The sequence below is a fragment of the Carcharodon carcharias genome, chromosome 1 (genome assembly GCF_017639515.1).
Source record: "Carcharodon carcharias isolate sCarCar2 chromosome 1, sCarCar2.pri, whole genome shotgun sequence".
In the NCBI taxonomy this organism is placed as follows: Eukaryota; Metazoa; Chordata; class Chondrichthyes; order Lamniformes; family Lamnidae; genus Carcharodon; species Carcharodon carcharias.
The window spans coordinates 21297523-21317317 of NC_054467.1; the positions used below are offsets into that span (position 1 = coordinate 21297523).

Genomic DNA, 19795 nt, shown 5'->3' on the forward strand with positions numbered 1-19795 from the left:
CACTCATTTGGAATTTGGCAGTGGGGTTGGATTATACACACCCTCCAGCTTTGGTTCAGACAAAAATTAGATACAAGGTAATGTAAACAGATAATGGGAACTTACTCAACATTTTGAGACTCTTGATTTTAAAAAGCCCTGAGCAAGATTGTGTAAAGAGAAGTTATGGAATAGTTAATTGTTGATTAAAAAGCTCATCAGTGAAATGCAACAGTTTTTGTCTTTGCATATAAATATGTTCATTACTTGTGAAAAAGAAAAGGAATTGAATAACTTCACATCATCAGTGGATGCAAAACTAATCAATTTTGATTGACTGAGCATGCACTGAATAGTGACTTGTGCATTTGGCAATGTCTTCATGGTCGGTTTACCCTCTTGACAAGCTGGCAGTAATGTATTCTTCTTATGCAAATGTATCAAAATTATATTTTAAATTAGTTTTGTTGTAATCAAATTTCCAGCAAAATGTTGATTTCCAGAGGATGCTCTCATCTATATAATTGCAATTCCTAAACTCAAATTTCTTATAATTTTAAACTTAAATTTGGAATATTTTATGACCTACAAATAGTTATCTGATTTACACATTTTCTTTGCTTGATTCCTGCATTCATCACAGTAAACTATGCCTAGGGAATATTTCTGTTCCTTCACACATTTTCATATGGTGAGAATCTCTGGGACTTATCACAGTGTTATTTGATTGCCATACCAACTAGGTCAAAATATAAGTAATTTGAGATATCATTTTGGGAAATAATTTTTAGCTCTTTATTATGGTCTCATCCAGTCACTGAAGCACAGAAGGATTCCAAGCTGGCTCTGTGTAGGTGAATCCAGTCAGCACAAATTCCCCTGCGTGATCCTGTAGCCTTGCAAGTTTATTTCCCTCAAATGCCTATCCAATTTCCTCTTGAAATCATTGGTCATCTCCGCTTCCACCACCCTCGTAGGTGGTGAGTTCCAGATCATAACCACTTGCTGCATTAAAAAAAATACTTCCTCACATCCCCTCTATCTCTTTCCCAAAGCCTTCAGTCTGTGCCCTAGCCTGTATATCAGCTAATGGGAACAGCTTTTATTTGTCAACCTTATCTAAATATATAATAATCTTGTACACTCAAATCTCCCCCTCAATCTTCTTTGCTCCAAGGAGAACAAACACAGCTGTGCGATCTAATTTTCGAGCTTAAATCCCTCATCCCTGGAACAATTCAGATAAATCTCCTTTGCACCCTCTCAAGAACCATCACATCCTTCCTAAAGTGAGATGACCAGATGCAACACTATAGTTTGGGCCTAACCAGAGCTTTATAAAAGTTCAGCATAATTTCCCTGTTCCTATGCGTATTTTTTTTATGAAGCCCAAGATCCCATATGCTTTGCTAACTACTCTCGATATGCCCTGCCACCTTCAAATATCTATACGCATGAGTCCCCAGGTCCTTCACTCCTGCGCACTCTTTAGAACTATACCATTCTTCTCTCAGAGGGTAGTGAATGTCTGGAATTCTCTACCCCAGAGAGTTGCGGAGGCTAGATCACTGAAAATATTTAAAGAGGAGGTAGATAGATTTTTGAAATATCGGGGAGTTGAGGGCTATAAGGAGCTGGCATGAAAGAGGCCAGGGGCAGATCAGCCATGATCTTATTGAATGACGGGGCAGGCTTGAGGGGCCAAATGTCTCCTATTTCTTATGTCCTTATGAAGTCAATATTGCGTCTCCCTATCCTCTCTGCCAAAATGCATCACCTCACACTTCTCTGTATTAAATTCCATCTGCCACTTGTCTGCCCATTCTGCTAGTTTATCTATGTCCTATTGCAGTTGATTGTATCACCCTCACTGTCTGCCACACCTCCAAGTTTGGTATCATTGGCAAAATTTAGAATTTTACTCCGTATTTCAATATCCAAGTCATTCATATATATCAAAAAATAGGCTGTAATCTTATCTCATTTTAGAACCCAGTGGGTAGAAATTGGTACATGTTTTGCATGGTTTTCACCTACAGAATTAGTACCACAAATTTAACTTCTGCAGCCTAGCATTTTGCAGAAGAATTTGTGTTCAGGATGTTTCTGGCTCCTCTCAATAATACAGTTTATAATTTTCATTTTTTCCGATTATTATCAACTGTTCCCAAAAAGTCACAGCCAAGGCAAAATATCTGGATAGAGTGGATTGGAGGGACCTATTTTCTTTAACAGAGAGTTCATTGTCTTGGGGCATAGACTTAAAGTGATTGGTAGAAGTATTAGTGTGGAGATGAGGAAAACCTTTATTACCCAGAGGCTTGTGGAGGTCTGGAACTCAGCCTGAAAGGGTAGTCAAGGGGACTCAACTGATTTAAAGGGTGTTTGGATATTATAGAGTTGATCTTCAGATGACTTTACTTAGTGGGAACATTTGACTTTACTTACAAGAAAGCAGCAGCAACTACACATGTGCATCAAACTCCATAACTAAAGAAGTCTCTCCTGTGGAGGTTCTCCGTGCTGCTAACACATTGGTTTACACAGATCATGTGATCTTACAATTAACTTTATTGGACATTTTGTATTTACAAGGATATTTATCTCATGACTTTACAATATTTACACAAATCATGAAATTACAAGTTCAGACTTTCAGGTGGTTTCCTGATCCATGTGGAACGTTGTAGCTCCATGACTTCCGATTCTTTGACAGGAACCACATTCTCTGGACCTACATTAACATTTGGTACCTCATCAGACACTTACAGTTCAGTATCTTCCACTCTGACAGGGACATTAGGCATATCTGTCCTTGATTAAGCATCTTCAACAGGAACCACTGATTCAGTAATGGTTACAGGTGGAACAATATCTTGTTGTGGTATCTTTTTTTTAAATGATTGACATGTTTATGGGTGATCCAGCCCTCCACTTCCAAGTGGTATGACAATGGTCTGGTTACTGAACTTACTTTACCAGGTAACCATTTTGGTCCTCCACTGAATTTTTTTACATATCCTGCTTCTCTAGCAGTAAATTGTCTCCCACGACTATGCAAATCATGCATTGCTTTTTGGTTCTCTTGACTTTTCTCCACCTTCCCTTTCAAATTGGGAAGTATTAGGTTTAGTCTTGTCTGAAGATGGTGCCTCATCAATAATTTTGCAGGCGTTGCTGCTGTCGTTGTGTGGGGGGTTGTTCTGTAGTGAAATAGAAAATGAGCAAGTTTGTACTCCAACGATTCGCCTGTTAATTTTTTCTTTGTCTTTGTGGAAATTTCTTCCTTCTTGTCTTCTTCTGTCTACCACAGAGTTTAGTCTCGGCCGTCCTTTTGGCTTCACTATTGGCCAGACTTTTCTCGGGTGAAATCTCAACTTGTCTGAGTTCAGTAGCTGAGTCACCCAAGACTTCATTAGCTGTTCACCTCTTGGAAACTTCTACAATGTTTGCTTTCAAAGCCTTTTTAGCATCATTTAGCTGATTCTTCAGCTCTTCTGTCTCTTTCATGTATTTGTTGGCTTCCTCCTGGAAGCTTGAACATTGTTGCATCTTCTCTGCCAACTGGTTCTTCAGTTTGTTCAGAGAAGTGTTAAATTCTTCCTGTTTCTCTTTGTACTTTTCCAGAGGCACAAAATTTGACCCAAGGGAATCTTGTCGTGTGCAAAGATCTTTCATCAGGTTTTCCTTTTCTTTGCGAAGGTTACTTACTTCGTCTTGAACTCTGACATTCAGCAGAGTCTTCTTGAGTTACTTCTGCTGTTCTTCCATGTTGTTGTCATTGTTTAAGATAGTCTTCATCTCTTCAGGTTATTGAATCTTTACACACTCCTTTTTCATCCTGTTGTGGACCTTGGATTCTCCAGGCTTTCTGCAAAACCTTTTTTCAAGCCAGGAACTCTTCTAGCTTCCTTTTGAAATCTCACTGGCCAATCAAGATTGATTTCCTTTAACCAATTTCACCCTAGAAGGCTTGGTTCTCTGCCTTTCAATACCATCGCTGGTAGATATGCCGATTGGTATTGATAATGAACAGTTGCTCTGGTGATACCTTTTACTTAGATTTCTTCATCTGTATATGTTTCCGACTTGGCAGATGTTTGTTCCAAATTTAATTATTGATCACCTTTAATTAAATATCTGAAAGTGTGTTCTCCTATTACAATGGTGGAAGCTCCTGTGTCTACTTTCATTTTAAATGATTTATTATTCACTTGCACTGTGACAATAGTTGGCTCTTTCTTCCCAACTTTTATGTTGAATAATGAATAAATGTCCAAATTTGTTGTTTCAGGCTCTTCTACGCTATAGACTTCTTTGGACTTTGTTTGTTGTTTGGAAGCATGTTTAAATCTCACTTAGCACGGTCTCATTATGTGTCCACTTCTGTGACAAAAATAACGTTCTACTTTTTTTAATTGCCAATCGCTAGAAGACTGACTGTTTCCATGGCAATGAATGTTATTTTCCGATTTAGTTACTAAGCTGTTTCCTCTCATTTTTCAGTTAGCAGGGGCGGTTTCACAGAATCACAGAATCACACAGTGCAGAAGAGGCCCTTCAGCCCATCGAGTCTGCACCGACACGTGAGAAACACCTGACCTACCTATCTAATCCCATTTACCAGCACTTGGCCCATAGCCTTGAATGTTATGACATGCCAAGTGCTCATCCAGGTACTTTTTAAAGGATGTGAGACAACCCGCCTCCACCGCCCTCCCAGGCAGCACATTCCAGACTGTCACCAACCTCTGGGTAAAAAAGTTTTTCCTCACATCCCCCCTAAACCTCCTGCCCCTCATCTTGAACTTATGTCCCCTCATGACTGACCCTTCAACTAAGAGGAACAGCTGCTCCCTATCCACCCTGTCCATGCCCCTCATAATCTTGTACACCTCGATCAGGTCGCCCCTCAGTCTTCTCTGCTCCAACGAAAACAACCCAAGTCTGTCCAACCTCTCTTCATAACTGAAATATTTCATCCCAGGCAACATGCTGGTGAATCTCCTCTGTACCCCCTCCAGTGCAATCACATCCTTCCTATAATGTGGCAACCAGAACTGCACACAGTACTCCAGCTGTGGCCTCACCAAGTTTCTATACAACTCCAACATGACCTCCCTACTTTTGTAATCTATGCCTCGATTGATAAAGGCATATGCCTTTTTCACCACCCTACTAACATGCCCCTCTGCCTTCAGTGATCTATGGACACACATGCCAAGGTCCCTTTGTTCCTCAGAACTTCCTAGTGTCATGTCGTTCATTGTCAAATTACTCCTTCCAAAGTGTATCACATCACACTTTTCAGGGTTAAATTCCATCTGCCACTTACCTGCCCATTTGACCACCCCGTCTATATCTTCCTGTAGCCCAAGACACTCAACCTCATTGTTAACCACCCGGCCAATCTTTGTGTCATCTGCAAACTTACTGATCCTACCCCCCACTATAGTCATCTATGTCGTTTATATAAATGACAAATAATAGGGGACCTAGCATAGATCCCTGTGGTACACCAATGGACACTGGTTTCCAGTCACTGAAGCATCCTTCTGTCATCACCCTCTGTCTCCTACAACTAAGCCAATTTTGAATCCACCTTATCAAATTACCCTGTATCCCATATGCATTTGTCTTCTTTATAAGTCTCCCATGCGGAGGCTTTGCTGCTACATGGTGGAGTCCCAAATTTTGTGCCCTTTTCAGCTGTCTGTTCCAGCCTGATTAGGAATACGGCGCCATTTTGCACCCCTTGAATCGCTTGTGATTCTTTTACAGCACTTTCCATGGCCAGTGCTATTTCTAACACTTTCTTAAAATCAAGATTCACTTCATTTCAGCCAGCAATCTTCACTGAATAGTGATTTCCTGCAAGCCACATACTAAACGATCGCTGAGCATGTCATTTAGAGTTTCACTGAAATCACAATATTCCATTAGTTATTTTAATTTCACCACGTAGTTAGCAATTGTCTCACCTGGGGCTCTATTTCATAAACTGAAGCTGAACCTCTGCATTGTGATTGAGGGCTTGGGTTGAAAATGTGTCTTAACGAGTTCTACTAATTCACTAAAAGTCTTTGAATCTGGGGCACTGGGGGCCAACAAGCTTGGAATCAAACTTTAACTTTTGCTCCCACAAGTACTCCAGAGGATCGTTCTCCTCTTCTCTTGCCCTGTGATTTTGTTTGCTTGAAAGAAGAACACAAAATAAGTTCTATACACTGAGACCAATCTTCTGTGGCTAGCTCAAAGGGATCGATTCTGCCAAATTGTGGCATTTCGGATGAGTATATCTTCTGTTATTTTAAACAAACTTAGATACTCACAATCGCTGGGTGAGATACAGCACCAATTCTGATTTATCCTCATCACCAGTTTGTTATAGGGTTGATCTTCAGACGACTTTTCTTAATGGAAACATTTGACTTTATTTACAAGACAGCAGCAGCAACTACACGGGTCCATCAAACTCTTTAACTAAAGAAATCTCTTTCGTGGAGGCTCCCTGCGCTGCTATCACATTGATTTACAGAGATCATGTGATCTTACAACACAGGATTATTCCTAAAGCTACAATCCAGCATTTCCCAAAACTATAATTACTACACCGGATATGTACCTCAAGTGCCGTAACCTGCAGGGCTATGAACCAAATGCTGGAAAGCTGGTTGGCTCATTTATCGACCAGCGCAGACATGGTGGGCCAAGTGGCCTCTCTCTCTGCCATAAACTTCCATGATTCTATTTTAAGATTAAAAAGCTAACTTCTGGTGCAAGAGCTGAAAGTTTGTTGCAACAAAACAGAACAAAACAAAGCAACTTACAATATGCAGGGATTAGTTGCGAATTGTATTTACAAACTTCTGTTGTTCAGCACAACTCAATTTCAACTTCAATATTGGCATATGTTTTGTCAAGACCATAGATGCATTGGATTTATCTGTAGCGTTAATGAGCAATCCAGTCTTTCGCTGACAGGGGGCAAACTACCTTGCATGATGTTAAGTGCTTTATGATTGATGATGAATTAGCAAGGTTTGGCTGATACCTTAAACAGATGCTAGCAGGTTTCTGTTACAATGATGGCACTACTATTGCAAAAAATTTGTGTGATAATTTGATAGCTTAGAAATGAGAAATAAAGCTACATTGAACATTGTGGCCTTCAGGAGCCTACTTGCCTTTTTCAATTGAAGTTGAAATTTCTCATTTTCTACCCAGCTAGTAGTTTGGACAAGGAGCAAAGTCATTCTCATTAGATTTTTGTTTTAAACTCAATTGCCCCAAGATTTTACTCGTCCATCAAATGTCTGATAATTATATGAAGTGTCCCAGCATGAAATGTAAAAGGCATGAACTTGCTTTATGTCTATATGGACGTATGTCAGTAATGATGGATGCCTTACACAATATACTAGAAAATAATGACTATCATTAAGATTTATGAATGTTTCAAATGTTTCATAATGAGGATTGATGAACAGTAATTAACAGTTAGCTATCAGTCTTGGGAATGGTGCTTCTTTAAGGCCCAGTGGTACACATACAATATAACTGAGTCAAAATTGATTTCAGGAACGTTTTGTGAGCTTCCAAAAAGAATAGCCCTTATTGCTCTGCTGGCTCAGTCAACAAAGTCATTACACTATGTGAAAGTGACTAAGAAGCATCTAGTTTGATCCTTAGTCGGTGCTGAGATTGTCCATCTTAACTACGGCCACAGCAGAGGCTTGGTAATTGGCTTCAGCACCCCTAAGTTAAGGAGCAGTAAAATCAGCCAGGATTCCTATTCCTCACCCCTATCCAGTAGTGCTTATCAGAAAATCCATGCATGTGGGTATTAGAGACTGGAATTTTCTCTTCAGAAAATGTTCCGTCCCAATCCCAACCCATTTTCTCGGTTCAAGACGGTGTCCCTTTAGATTTACATGGCATCTTTCCAGTTGATTTTCCTCCACCAAGTGCTTTTCCACAAATTCGTAAGCAGTGCTGTAGCAGGACTGTGACTGTAACAGATGAGGCAGCCAATCATTTATATAGGCAGAAGAGCCTGAAGATCGGCAAGTTGGCAGAGGTGAAAATGAGCAGGGTTAAAATTGGCTGTTTTATTTCACACTCCTGCCAGTACAACTTAATTGATAAATTAATGATATTTTCATTAAGTAAATCATTCTAAAATTAATTAAGAAGTGAAATCTCAACAATACATAATTAGGGTATTTATTATTATATTGTGTTTTCTTCCCAGTAAGGAAGCTGCATTTTTTTGTTATTAAATCTGCATTCCTTATCAGAAATAGCAGAGCATAAATCAATCCTACAGTATGTGTTTGCTGTGCACCTTTATAGTTATGCGTTAATAACTTTGATATTGTGTGTAAGTATACTATGGCTGATTTTGCCTCCTTTTTGCTTCTCTTTAGCTCCAGAGCTTTTTCAGGCCTTTTTGGAAGGAGGCCCTGGCTATTCATATCCTGTGGACTGGTGGTCACTGGGCATCACATCTTATGAACTGCTGAGGGGCTGGGTAAGATGTACAATTCAGGTCCTATTTTAGCCATGCAAGATTTCAGATAATCTCCCCTATTGATTTCTGTAAGGAGCTAACAATGGAAATCAAATGAATTGTCAACTAATGGCTGAAGAATGTACATTTTACATTTTGCATTTCATTTTTCTCTGACCTTTTTGAATCTAACTTTATACATGTTGAGCAAAAACATGTGTACATAACTCTTCACTGTAACTATATCTGGCAGAGCATTGAGTATGCTATCATATGTAATACATAACATTATTCACAAAAAATGCTATCCAAACTGTGTGATGTATAGAATATGTTGTGTGGAGTCATACGCATGATAAACTCACAACCAGGAACACCTCCAGCTTTTACCTTAAGTACAAGAGAGAAGAAGGAGATTGTTGTCTGATAAATGATCTATCCCTGCTCTTGTTGGAATGCAATGTTCTGAAATTATTGGGATAACTATCTTATACTCATAACTGGCACATACTGTAATTGCTATAATTAAATATTATTTCAGAAACCAGTTAGCAGGAATTTTGAGGGAAGAAATTCAACAGCACACTTGTGCTGGTAAAAGTATGGCAGATCAAAAGAGTTAGGGCCCTAACACCTGAAGAAAGGGAAGCCCTGAATGCAGAAATTTAGATGGACTAATTTAGTTGCTAAATGACAATTCATTCAGAAATAGCAGATGTGGTATTGGCAGAGATACCTTGTCCAAAAAAACCAGGAAAAATCCAATCTGGCCAATTACCGCACCATCAATCCACTTTCAATCATCAGCAAAGTGATGGAAGATGTCATCGACAGTGTGGTCAAACAGCACTTAGTCAGCAACAATCTACTCATCAATGCTCAGGTTGGTTTCTGCCTGGCCCATTCAGTTCCAGAATTCATTACAGCCCTTGTCCAAACATTGATATAAGAGTTGAATTCCAGAGGTGAGGGGAGAATGATTGCCCTTGACATCAAACAGCATTTGGTTGGCAGAGTTAGGCATCAAGGAGCCCATGCAAAATTGAAGTCAGTGGGAATTGGGGGAAAACTCTCTGCTGGCTATGGCCATACCTAGCACAAAGGAAGATGGCTGTGGTTGTTGGAGGCCAATCATCTCAAACCCAGGACATCACTGCAGGAGTTCCTCAGGGTAGTGTCCTAGGCCCAATCATCTTCAGCTGCTTCATCAATGACCTTTTCTCCAACATAAGATCAGAATTGGAATGTTTGCTGAAGACTGCACAGTGTTCAGTACAATTTGCAATTCCTCAAATACTGAAGCAGTTGTGCCCATATGCAGCAAAACATGGACAACTTTCAGGCTTGGGCTAATAAGTGGCAAGTAACATTCGTACCACACAAGTGTCTGGCAATGACTGTCTCCAAGAGAGAGGCGATGGCATAGTGGTATCATCATTCAACTAGTATTCAGAGACCCAGGCTAATGCTCAGGGGACCTGGACTCGAATCCCAACACAGCAGACGGTGAAAGTTCAATTCAGCAAAAAGTCTGAAGATGACCACAAGATCATTGCCAATTGTTGTTAAAAACCCATCTGGCCCAATTAGGGATGGGCAATAAATGCTGACCTAGCCAGTGATGCCCACATCCCATGAATGAATAATTTTTAAAAAATCTAACCATCTCCCCTTGACAGTCAATGGCATTGTCATTGTGAATCCCTCACTATTAACATCCTGAGGTTTACCATTGATCAGCTGAACTGGACCAGCCACATAAATACTGTGGCCGCAAGAGCAGGTCAGAGGTTAGGAACTCTGAGGCAAGTTGCTCACCACCTGATTCCCCAAGGCATGTTCACCTTGTACAAGACACAAGTCAGGAACATGATAGGATATTCTCCACTTGTCTAGATGAGCCCGGCTCAAGAGGCTCAACACCATCTCAGACAATGCATTCTGCTTGACTGGCATCTCAGTCACCACCTTAGAGATTCACTTCCTCCATCAGAGCTACACAGTGGCAACAGTGTGTACCATCAACAAGATGCCCTGCAGCAACTCACCAAGGTCCCTTCAATAGAATCATCCAAACCCACAACCTCTGCCACCTGGAAGGACAAGGGCAGTGGCTTATGCGAACACCAACACCTGCAAGTTCCCCTCCAAGTCACTCAACAAACCTGACTTGGAACTGTTCCTTCACTGTCGCCGGGTCAAAGTCCTGGGACTCTCTTCTTAAAAGCATTGAGTGTACCTACACCACATGGACTGCAGCGGCTTAAGAAGGCAGCTCACCACCACCTTCTCAACGGCAATTAGGGTTGGGCATTAAAAGGCCTGGCCAGCAATGCTCACATCCCGAAGACAATTTTTTTAAAAAGCCTCGTGCAGCACACTGTTACTGTTAATGATCTGGAAAGATATTGACATCTTCATTGCACTCACAGCCAGATATTAATACATGTTCAATCATATTGTTTGCAATATTTTAAAACCAATGCTTACCTCTGTGATGTATTTAATTTCAACAGTATGCTTTTGCATCTTACTTCTGTTATGAACATAATGATGAACCGATTTTATGCGTCCTGCAACTGACATCTACATGTTCGTACTTCCACTATTATAAACAATTGTGGTTCGCTGCACGGAAGTCACAATCTATTAGCAGCAAGTTGGTTTCAGCTTTCATTCTTCATTAATGCCAGTGCGACCGTTGAGATTTTTTAAATTACTGTGAATAAAATATATCAAAAACGTGTTGTATACAGCAGAAGTAATTTATTAAACTATGTTTTAGTCTGGAAAGGACACAGCTTGCATGCAAAGTTCAAAATAATGAAAATCAACACTTGTGATTGGTTCAGTTTTACAAAACAATTATCATTCAACACTGCACCCCATTTGCAAGAACATGCCCTGTCAGTCCCACTTCTTGTTATATTCCCTCCAGGGGAATAACATAGCACATCTCTGTCACAATAGTTAATTAACTTACTCCAGACTTAGCTCATCTGTAAACAAATACTTCTAAGGATTTCATAAATCAAAGTGCTTAATCCCTGATTTTTCTTTCTGTTTCTTATCAATTTACCCCTCCTGACGACATTGACTCTTTGTTGGGAAAGGGTTCCACTGACACAGGAAACCCTTCAGCACCTTATCCAGCTGTCCATTCTTTGTATGCTATCCTTTGCAGTAATTACCGGCAGGCTATTTGACTATATGTGCCCAATCCCACTGTCACCCAACTTTTGTGTTGCCACACTTTTAGCAGAGGTCAGCCCCTAATGATCAGGAATGAGGACCCTGGCTAATTATCCATTACTCCAGCCAGAGACTATTTGACTGGACTACACTGGATAATCCTCATGGGGGTCATTTCAACTTGGAGCAAGAGTGTAAAATGGGAGATGGCGAATGGACAGCTTGATTTGCAGATCTCCCAATGTTTACATTCATTGAACTTAAACCTGCCCAGGGAGCCCACAAATACATCGGTGGGTGTCAGTTGGTGAAGCAAAACACTTTCAAAGAGTGAGGTCTACAGAGGAAACATAGGCAGAGTTTTTAGGTCGCTGGAAGAGCGCAATCGGCAAGTCCGGGATTAGTCGGGGAATGGAGTGCCGACCACGATCGGCCCCCAACTGCGATTTCACGCTGGCTGGCCAATTAATGGCCAACCAGCATGAAGCAGGCGCTGACGTAAGCACGGGTGTGGATGAGCTCTGAACGAAAGCTTCCTGAAGATAGAGAGCTGCCCCAGGGAGCTGAAGACTTGAAAACAATTAAATAAAGTTTTTAAAATTAGGAAAAAGTTGTCCAAGCATCACAATCAGTCACTGGAACATATACATGATAATAATGCTGTCCGTAGATTTTTATTCTGTTTTAAATTTAATAACGGAAACCTCACCCCACCCTTGGATGCGGTTTCATGAAAAATGCAAAGTCCGCCTGGCCGATTCACCCGTCCGCCAACCATAAGCTTGGACGGACCACGAAAAATCGGAGACAAGTGCAACTTCAATTACACTAATTGGCCTCTTAATTGTCAGCAGGCACGCTTCTGACTTCTGCGCCCGCCCGCCGACCAAAATATCACGTGAGCGCGGAACGACATTGGGATGCTCACCCTACGTCATGTCGCGCAATTTCGCATCTGACCGAGTCAGGCGCCCGCCTGCCCGCTGACCTAAAGATTCTGCCCCATGGATTGGTTGAGACCTTCCCTGGGTGCTGCAGAACGGACAGGTGGCCCAGCAGACTGTCACTTATCAGCGCAATGTGGAGGAGGAAGAGGCAAAAAACTAAAAGAACTAAAAGTAAAGGGGTGATATAACGAAAACTTTGCTGCGTGCTTTGCTGGCACCAATTGTAAACACAACTGGCCTGGATTTGATGCTTGTCATCACACCATGCTTGTAGTTGTCAAAGTTCGGTAGGTGGATGATCCAATGCTTGTAAAAGGCTGATCAGCATGAGAGACTCTCTTAGCTCAGCTGTTGGCATTTAAATAACAAAAGAGCTCTGGGAAGTGACTGGGGGATTTCACTGAAGAAGACCCCTGATGGAGGAGAATTCAAGAAGGCAGGCGAGCAGAGAAATGGGACTGCTGTCAGCAAGACAGAACAAAAAGTGTAGCGATTAGGGGGGAAAAAATATCATTGATAAGAAATGAGAGAGACAGAATTTAAAGAGCAAAGCGCAAGATCATTTTTCAAGAACCAAGATGAGATGAATTACATTAGGAAAAGTAATTAAGAATTTGAAGTATAGCTGGGCTCGGAAGGCAAAGTCATGCAAAAATTGAAGGATGAAAATAAGAAGCCATCCGGAATTACAACCTCGGATTAGAATATAATAAAGCTGCAATTAAAATGCCAAGAGTGATATCCATGTTATGCAAAGCTCAAGTCAGTAGACCTGAGTCAAATTTCTGGATATCACACTCTGCAGAACAACACCAGAGCTTTGCACATTCGCGCACAGAACTGCACTCCTGTAGTTAATATTAGGAGATAGTGGGTGGAAGCATTGACTCCTTTATAATATTTAGGAAAATTCCATACTCAGTTTTTAAAGTTTGGTGGCTCAATAGGAATTCTTTGCATTGACAAAAGCACAGCAAAATAAACAGTGTCAGCCAAATGATGAGCAAAATAAATAATAAGCCCATCCCTGTTAAATTCCCTGAAGTACTGTTCAAACTGTAGTGGCAGGCATGCATTTCCAGTGAGCTGAATGTACAAGGGTCCCACTTAGCTTGTCACTGTCAAAGGTCCTTTCACTATATTTCAACAGAGTAGTCAGAGCCATTAGCTGTTCTTCTCTTATACAAGGGGGGATAATTCCCAACTCAATTTCACAGAATAAGATTACAAACTTGTATACCACCATAGGTAACAACAAGGTGAAACCAGCTCAATTGTTTCGAAACAGCTGTACAGCAAGAACAACAGCTTGCATTTATATAGAACTTTTAATGCAGGAGGATATCCCAAGGTACTTCACAGAAGTGTAATCAGACAGAAATTGATGCCAAGCCCCATTAGCAGGGGTGACTAAAAGCTTGGTCAAAGAGATGAATTTTATGGAGGGTCTCAAAGACAGAGAGAGGGGTGGAGAGGCAGAGCGGATTAGGGAAGAAATTCTGAAGTTTGGGATCAAGATGGCTTAAAAGCACAGCGTCCAATGGCAGGGCAAAATGTGTGATGGATGTGTCCAGAGCTGGAGAAACACAGAATTCCTGGAAGATTATTGGCCTGGAGAAGTTTACAGAGGTAAGGAAGAGTGAGATTATGAATAGATTTGAAATTTGAAATTGGAGGCATTGGAGAACTGGGGTCATTGTGGGTAATAGGTGAGCAGAGACTATCCATTTATTCATGGGTAATATTTTGAAAACTTTTTTAGTATGTTGATAGGCCTTCAGTTTACCGAGAATATTGTTACCAACAAACAAAATAAGATTTAGGCCAAGTCAATTCTGCAGTTCATTTTTAAATCAGAATCCATTTCTGTTCTTTCTCAATGAGAAAGGGAGAATTTTGATACTGAAAGATTTAGACTAAAATAAGCCTTTGTAACCCCAAAATGACTCTTTGATTTTCAGTATGATACAATGACATAATGACATAATTTCCAATATAGCTATGCACAGTAATTTTACATTTTCTCCCAGCAAATGTTGGAAATACAAAGTAAAAATAGAAATGGCTGAAAATGCTGGGGAAGAAAAAACAGGTTTCATCAGGTGTGTAACTGCATCAGAGCAAAATATACGATAGCATTTTGGACTTGCTATGACCAACAAATTTACATATTTTAACTTGTGATTCTTGCCATTCATTCACTTTGTTCATGATTATTCATATTTTGTTACAATTCTTTACTGATATGAAGGAAAAGGCCTTCATCAGTAAAGGTTCCTGACACGTACTGTCCAGTTTAAAAGAGTACACAAGGTAAATGCTAAGTAAGTCTGTTGTATTTTATCTCACAGAGACCATACGACATTCACTCCAATACTTCAGTGGAAGACATACTTCTCATGGTTAGTACTGAGAAAGTGCACTGCTCCTCCACGTGGTCCAAAGGCTTGGTGACATTAGTAAAAAAGGTAAAGAATCGAGAGAAAAGGTCATGGCATACACTTTTACAACTGGCACAGAGGTATTTTTAGCCAGAAAAATCAATCTGGTCACATTACACTGCCATAAGAAATGATGAACGAAAGATACTGTGAGAAAGTTTTCTATATTTCAGAACAAAATGGAATTTTAACCCACTCCATCCAGCAGGAACAGGGTGACAGGTCTTTTAAAATGGATCACCCATCCTTACTGCCTTACTTGGTCTTGTTGGAATCCCACTGGTCATCATTTTAAATGTTCACAGCCGTTCAGTGGCTGAGGCTCCCAGTGGAAACAGGCAGGAGCCTTATAAATGCCTTCGTTTGGGATCCAATCACAACAATAGGGTCCCCTATTGGATGTCAGCTCGAATCCAACTGGGAAAGCTACCACGGACTACTGTCAGGTGAAGGCAGGTCAGAAACCATCAGGAGGATGAAGCGACTCTCCAACATAAAACAAAATCTTTCCTTTGTGGGGCCAGTAGAAGCTGGAATGTTCTTCCAGGTCTCAGAAAGGAAGGCTGCAGCTTCCTCTGCCTCAGGCTCATCCCCTTCCCGCCAACAGATCCTCCTAAAATGCTTCCTCATTACCTATCTTCCTTCCAGTTAACTTTCCCTTGGTTACAACTGTAATCTTGGCCTTTGAGTGCTTTTTTTGCGCCCCTCACTGCACCCCCCATGCCACCCCCGCACCACCCCCCCCCCCCCCCACCCCCACTGTGCCCTCACCACCACCCAATCAAACCTCTTAGGAAGTTAAAATGAACCCCATAGTTTTATCTCAGGAACTCCAGAAACAGAAATGTGACATTTTTTTCCTTTTATCCACCAGCAAAAAAATATATTTTAAAATACAATTATTTTATTTCACGCTAGCTTCTTGTGAAAGAGCCTGAGTGTCGACTATCAAGTCTCAAGGACATTCAAAATTCTCCGTACTTGGTTGATGTGAACTGGGATGCTGTTCTGGAGAAGAATCTCCCTCCTGCTTTTGTTCCAAATGTGAGTTAACAAACAGCAAAACATAATAACTTTGACTGAATAATTCCCTTGCTATAAGTTATATTGCTGTATTTTATCAAACTGATTGGTGTTCATACTCTAAAATAGCGCATTTTAAAATCTGAAATGAACAGCATAGGAATGTGACAAAGGGACTAATCAGTGGATGACAAGGTAGACCAACTTTTCTGATAGATATGTGAAGCATCTCGTCATCCTTTCCCATTATGAGTAACATTATGTAAACTATTACTGAAGAATGGGTCTCTGGTCTAAAATTGCTGTCAAAGGTGTCAGAGGATAAACTCTTCACATGTTTGGATGATCTTCCAGTACTTTGATTCAGGCATTAATTTATCAATTTTAAGTGGCATAGTGAGGGCCTCATATAAAATACCTCTAATAAATATAGCACACTATCCCTACCAATTAGATCAAAGATTATGGAAACATTAACAATTAAGAATACAGTCTGATGAAGAATTACACAACCAACATGTCTTTAAATATATTGACTGACTGTCTTAAGCACTTCCAGCATTTTCTGTGTTTTTATTTAAACTTCTAGAATTTGTAGTAGTTTTATTTTCTCGTCTAAGTTTAATAAATGAGGAGCTGTTGTCACAACCCCTTGTCTCTAATGTGGCTTCAAAGGAATCTTTCAACCTTATGGTCCATAAATGTTCTCGTTGCCCAGCACAAATTCAGAGCATAAGAGCAAAATACTGCAGATGCTGGAAATCTGAAATAAAAACAGAAAATGCTGGAAAAACTCAGCAGGTCTAGCAGTATCTGTGGAGAGAGAAACAGAGTTAATGTTTCGAGTCTGTATGACCCTTCTTCAGAGCATCAGTGCTAAGAAAATTTGCTAGGGCAAGGCATCTTATGCTCACCAAGAATCTGTCCTGTTGCAGCTTACCTGACGCTGTGCAGAACTGGCTACACTGGAGGGAATTTTAACATGGGTGAGCAAGTGGGATTGGGTGGGGGTGGAGGAGGATTAAATGGGCAAACATTGGGCATCAGGAAGTTGTAATGCCAATCAGCCTGTAACACTGATTTGACACTGGCACTGCGTCTTGGAGCTCTGAGCTCCAGCTAACACCTTCTCTGTACCTCGCACAGCAGAAATGCCACCCTGTGCTATTTAAAGGGGTAATCAACTACTTAAAAGTTAGCTGCTGATTGATTTCTACAGGTTCTTGCTGCCATTGTAGAAGTTTTTGATGGTTTCCAGAGTTGGTTAAAGTTGCTGAAATCTGCAGGGAGTTGTGTTTCTTGTGCTGTAGGATTTTGCCTTGACTTCAAGGAATTTGCACAAAGCAGTGGCTTCCAGAACTGGGTACATCCCATGCATAATGATCCCCTACCCATTTTCCTGGGCTATCAATTCCCGTGGCCACATTCTTTGATACTTTCATTTCATGTTTCTCGTTGATTCCAAATTGTATTACTCACTTCTTTCCTAAACTCATCATCTTCATTGTTTTAATCACTGTAAATGTCATCAAACATAACATTGTACCCTCTTCAGGTCACACTAGCCTCTACAAATTGTCATCTATAAAATGGATGATGAGCAGATAAATAGCGAATTCACTTGAGTGCTGAACATATTAATAACTATGAAGATAGGTTTATTATAATGTTAATCACTCATCTCAGCTAAGCTGTCAAGTTCTCTTCCCTTATAATCATTCGGTCCAATCACTTTGTTATCATTTCTAAGCCATGCTAGAATAAGTAAGCAGCAAAGGTGACAAGCAAAGCTCACAGAAGAGTACTTTTTCTTGTGGAATTTTCATGCATACCAATTATTAGCTTTTCATGTTGATTGCTACTGTTTCAGCGACCTGTCAGTGTTTGTTGATGAAAATCAATGCAGCTAAATTCCTCTCCCTCCAGTCTGGGCTTTCTTAAGTATTCTAGTTAGTGTAGATCCCTATCTGCTCTTAATGCCACTCTCAATACCAATAGCAGGAATTGCAGCCTCTGTAGTCTGTAGGTAGGAACGTTTGCAAGATTGGGAATTCTCAACTATAGTAATGAGAAGAACCCATCCTAACCATTAGCACTGGGAGCAATACCGCTTTCTCTTTATGGATATTGAGTGGTCTGCTGTGTCTTTCCAGCATTTTCTGTTTTATTTCGAAGAACGCATAACTCTGTTCTAGTGTATTAATAACCAGGCTCAGGTAGGAGTGGATGCAGGGAGGGAACAAATGGATAAAAGAGAGAGATAGGAAAGTGGATGGAAGTCAAAAAGGGAGGGAATAAATGGCACCAAAATCGAATAGAAGGCGGGGTAAGTGGATATGAGTAAAGTGGACAGGAAAGTGGGTAGAAACTGAGGATGGGACTGAGATTGGTGGCCCCACCACTGGCTGAGAAGTCTGGGGTGAGTCCACGTCCGCTGACTCTGGAAGCCATGATGTCCCGCCTCCAAAAGCTGCTGGCCAATCAGAGGGCCTGAAGCTATTCAGTCCCAGCAACGCCATCAAACGCAGACCATGCCAGCGATGGAGGCTTGAGAAGTGGGTGATTGGGGTGGGCTTACCAAAGCCAGTCAGGCAGACCCCGACAAAGATGAGGTGTTGTGATTGAGAAGCCGGGAGAGGGTCATCAAGAAGAGGATCCCCTTTCCTGGAGGATCCCTCTGTGGTCACGATATCGGCCAGGAGAGACACCCCCCAGCCCATAGACAGGCCTCCAAGTTATACCAGCAACTATTAATTGGTCACTTAAGGGTTTCAATTGGACGAAGGTTAAGTGGGCTGTCCAACACCTTCCCCAATACCAGAAAAGTCAGGTAGTTCTCAGGCATGGTCCTCCGCAGCACCCCAGCCCATTTGAAGCCCTGGCATCTACCACCAACTGGGAGGTGGGGGGAGGGGTGTAAAATTCTGACCTGAGGGTGGTGCTTAAGGGGGAAAGAGGGCAGAAGCTAAAAGCAATAGTTTGAGGGCTTTGGGGAAATTGGCTGTGGCACTTGTGGAGCAAGAGGATTGCCAGCATTATCCAATGGGAGTGAAGAAGAAGAGTACTGGCATGAACTGGGGAGAGAAAGAGTGCCAACATGAACGAGCTGACCTGGATGGGAGCAATTTGCCAAGATTGATTGAAGAACACAGGCTTAACTCAACTGAAAAGGTAAAAGAGTTTCAGATCGAAATGATTGGGGGAGACTAAAATGAACTGGGAGGTATAGAGGAGAGGAATATCTCTGTGAAAGGCAGCTGAGCTGGGTGGGGGATAGTGTTGCTGTGAGCTGGTCCTGGAGAAGGTAGAGTGCCTTTGTGAACTAAGGTGATGTGGTTTGGAAGGGGGAGAGAGGAGGCTAAGAAATTAGTTTGGGTGGGTGATGCCTTGGTCAGTCTGTTTGAAAATTCAGATGTAATTTTGTTCTTCCTTTATACCTGTCAATTCAAATGAAGTACTGTTACATATACCTACCACTTATATTACACCGCTTGTGTAATCACTTGCTTTCACATGACAGGGGTGCTTCTGAGATGTCAATTATTTGGGAACTTTTTGATCAACTTTTTCTAGTTTTCTAAATTGGCAAGCTTGTCATACCCATCACTGTTAACAACATTAGTGTTCTGCAGATCTTGCATACTTCTAGTGATATATTAGCCCCATTTGAAGCTTGCAGGTAAAACCCATAGGATCATAGG

At 41.1% G+C, this 19795-nt stretch overlaps 1 protein-coding gene across 1 annotated transcript in view; it reads left to right on the forward strand.

Annotated features, from left to right (window-relative positions):
• Positions 1 to 19795, forward strand: part of LOC121281003 (serine/threonine-protein kinase 32B-like) — a 210488-nt gene that overhangs the window by 188652 nt on the left and 2041 nt on the right. Inside the window, exons 5-7 of the mRNA XM_041193540.1 lie at positions 8409 to 8512; positions 14982 to 15098; positions 15990 to 16115. Of these exons, the coding sequence (XP_041049474.1) occupies positions 8409 to 8512; positions 14982 to 15098; positions 15990 to 16115 (347 nt within the window). The remainder of the gene's footprint in view (positions 1 to 8408; positions 8513 to 14981; positions 15099 to 15989; positions 16116 to 19795) is intronic.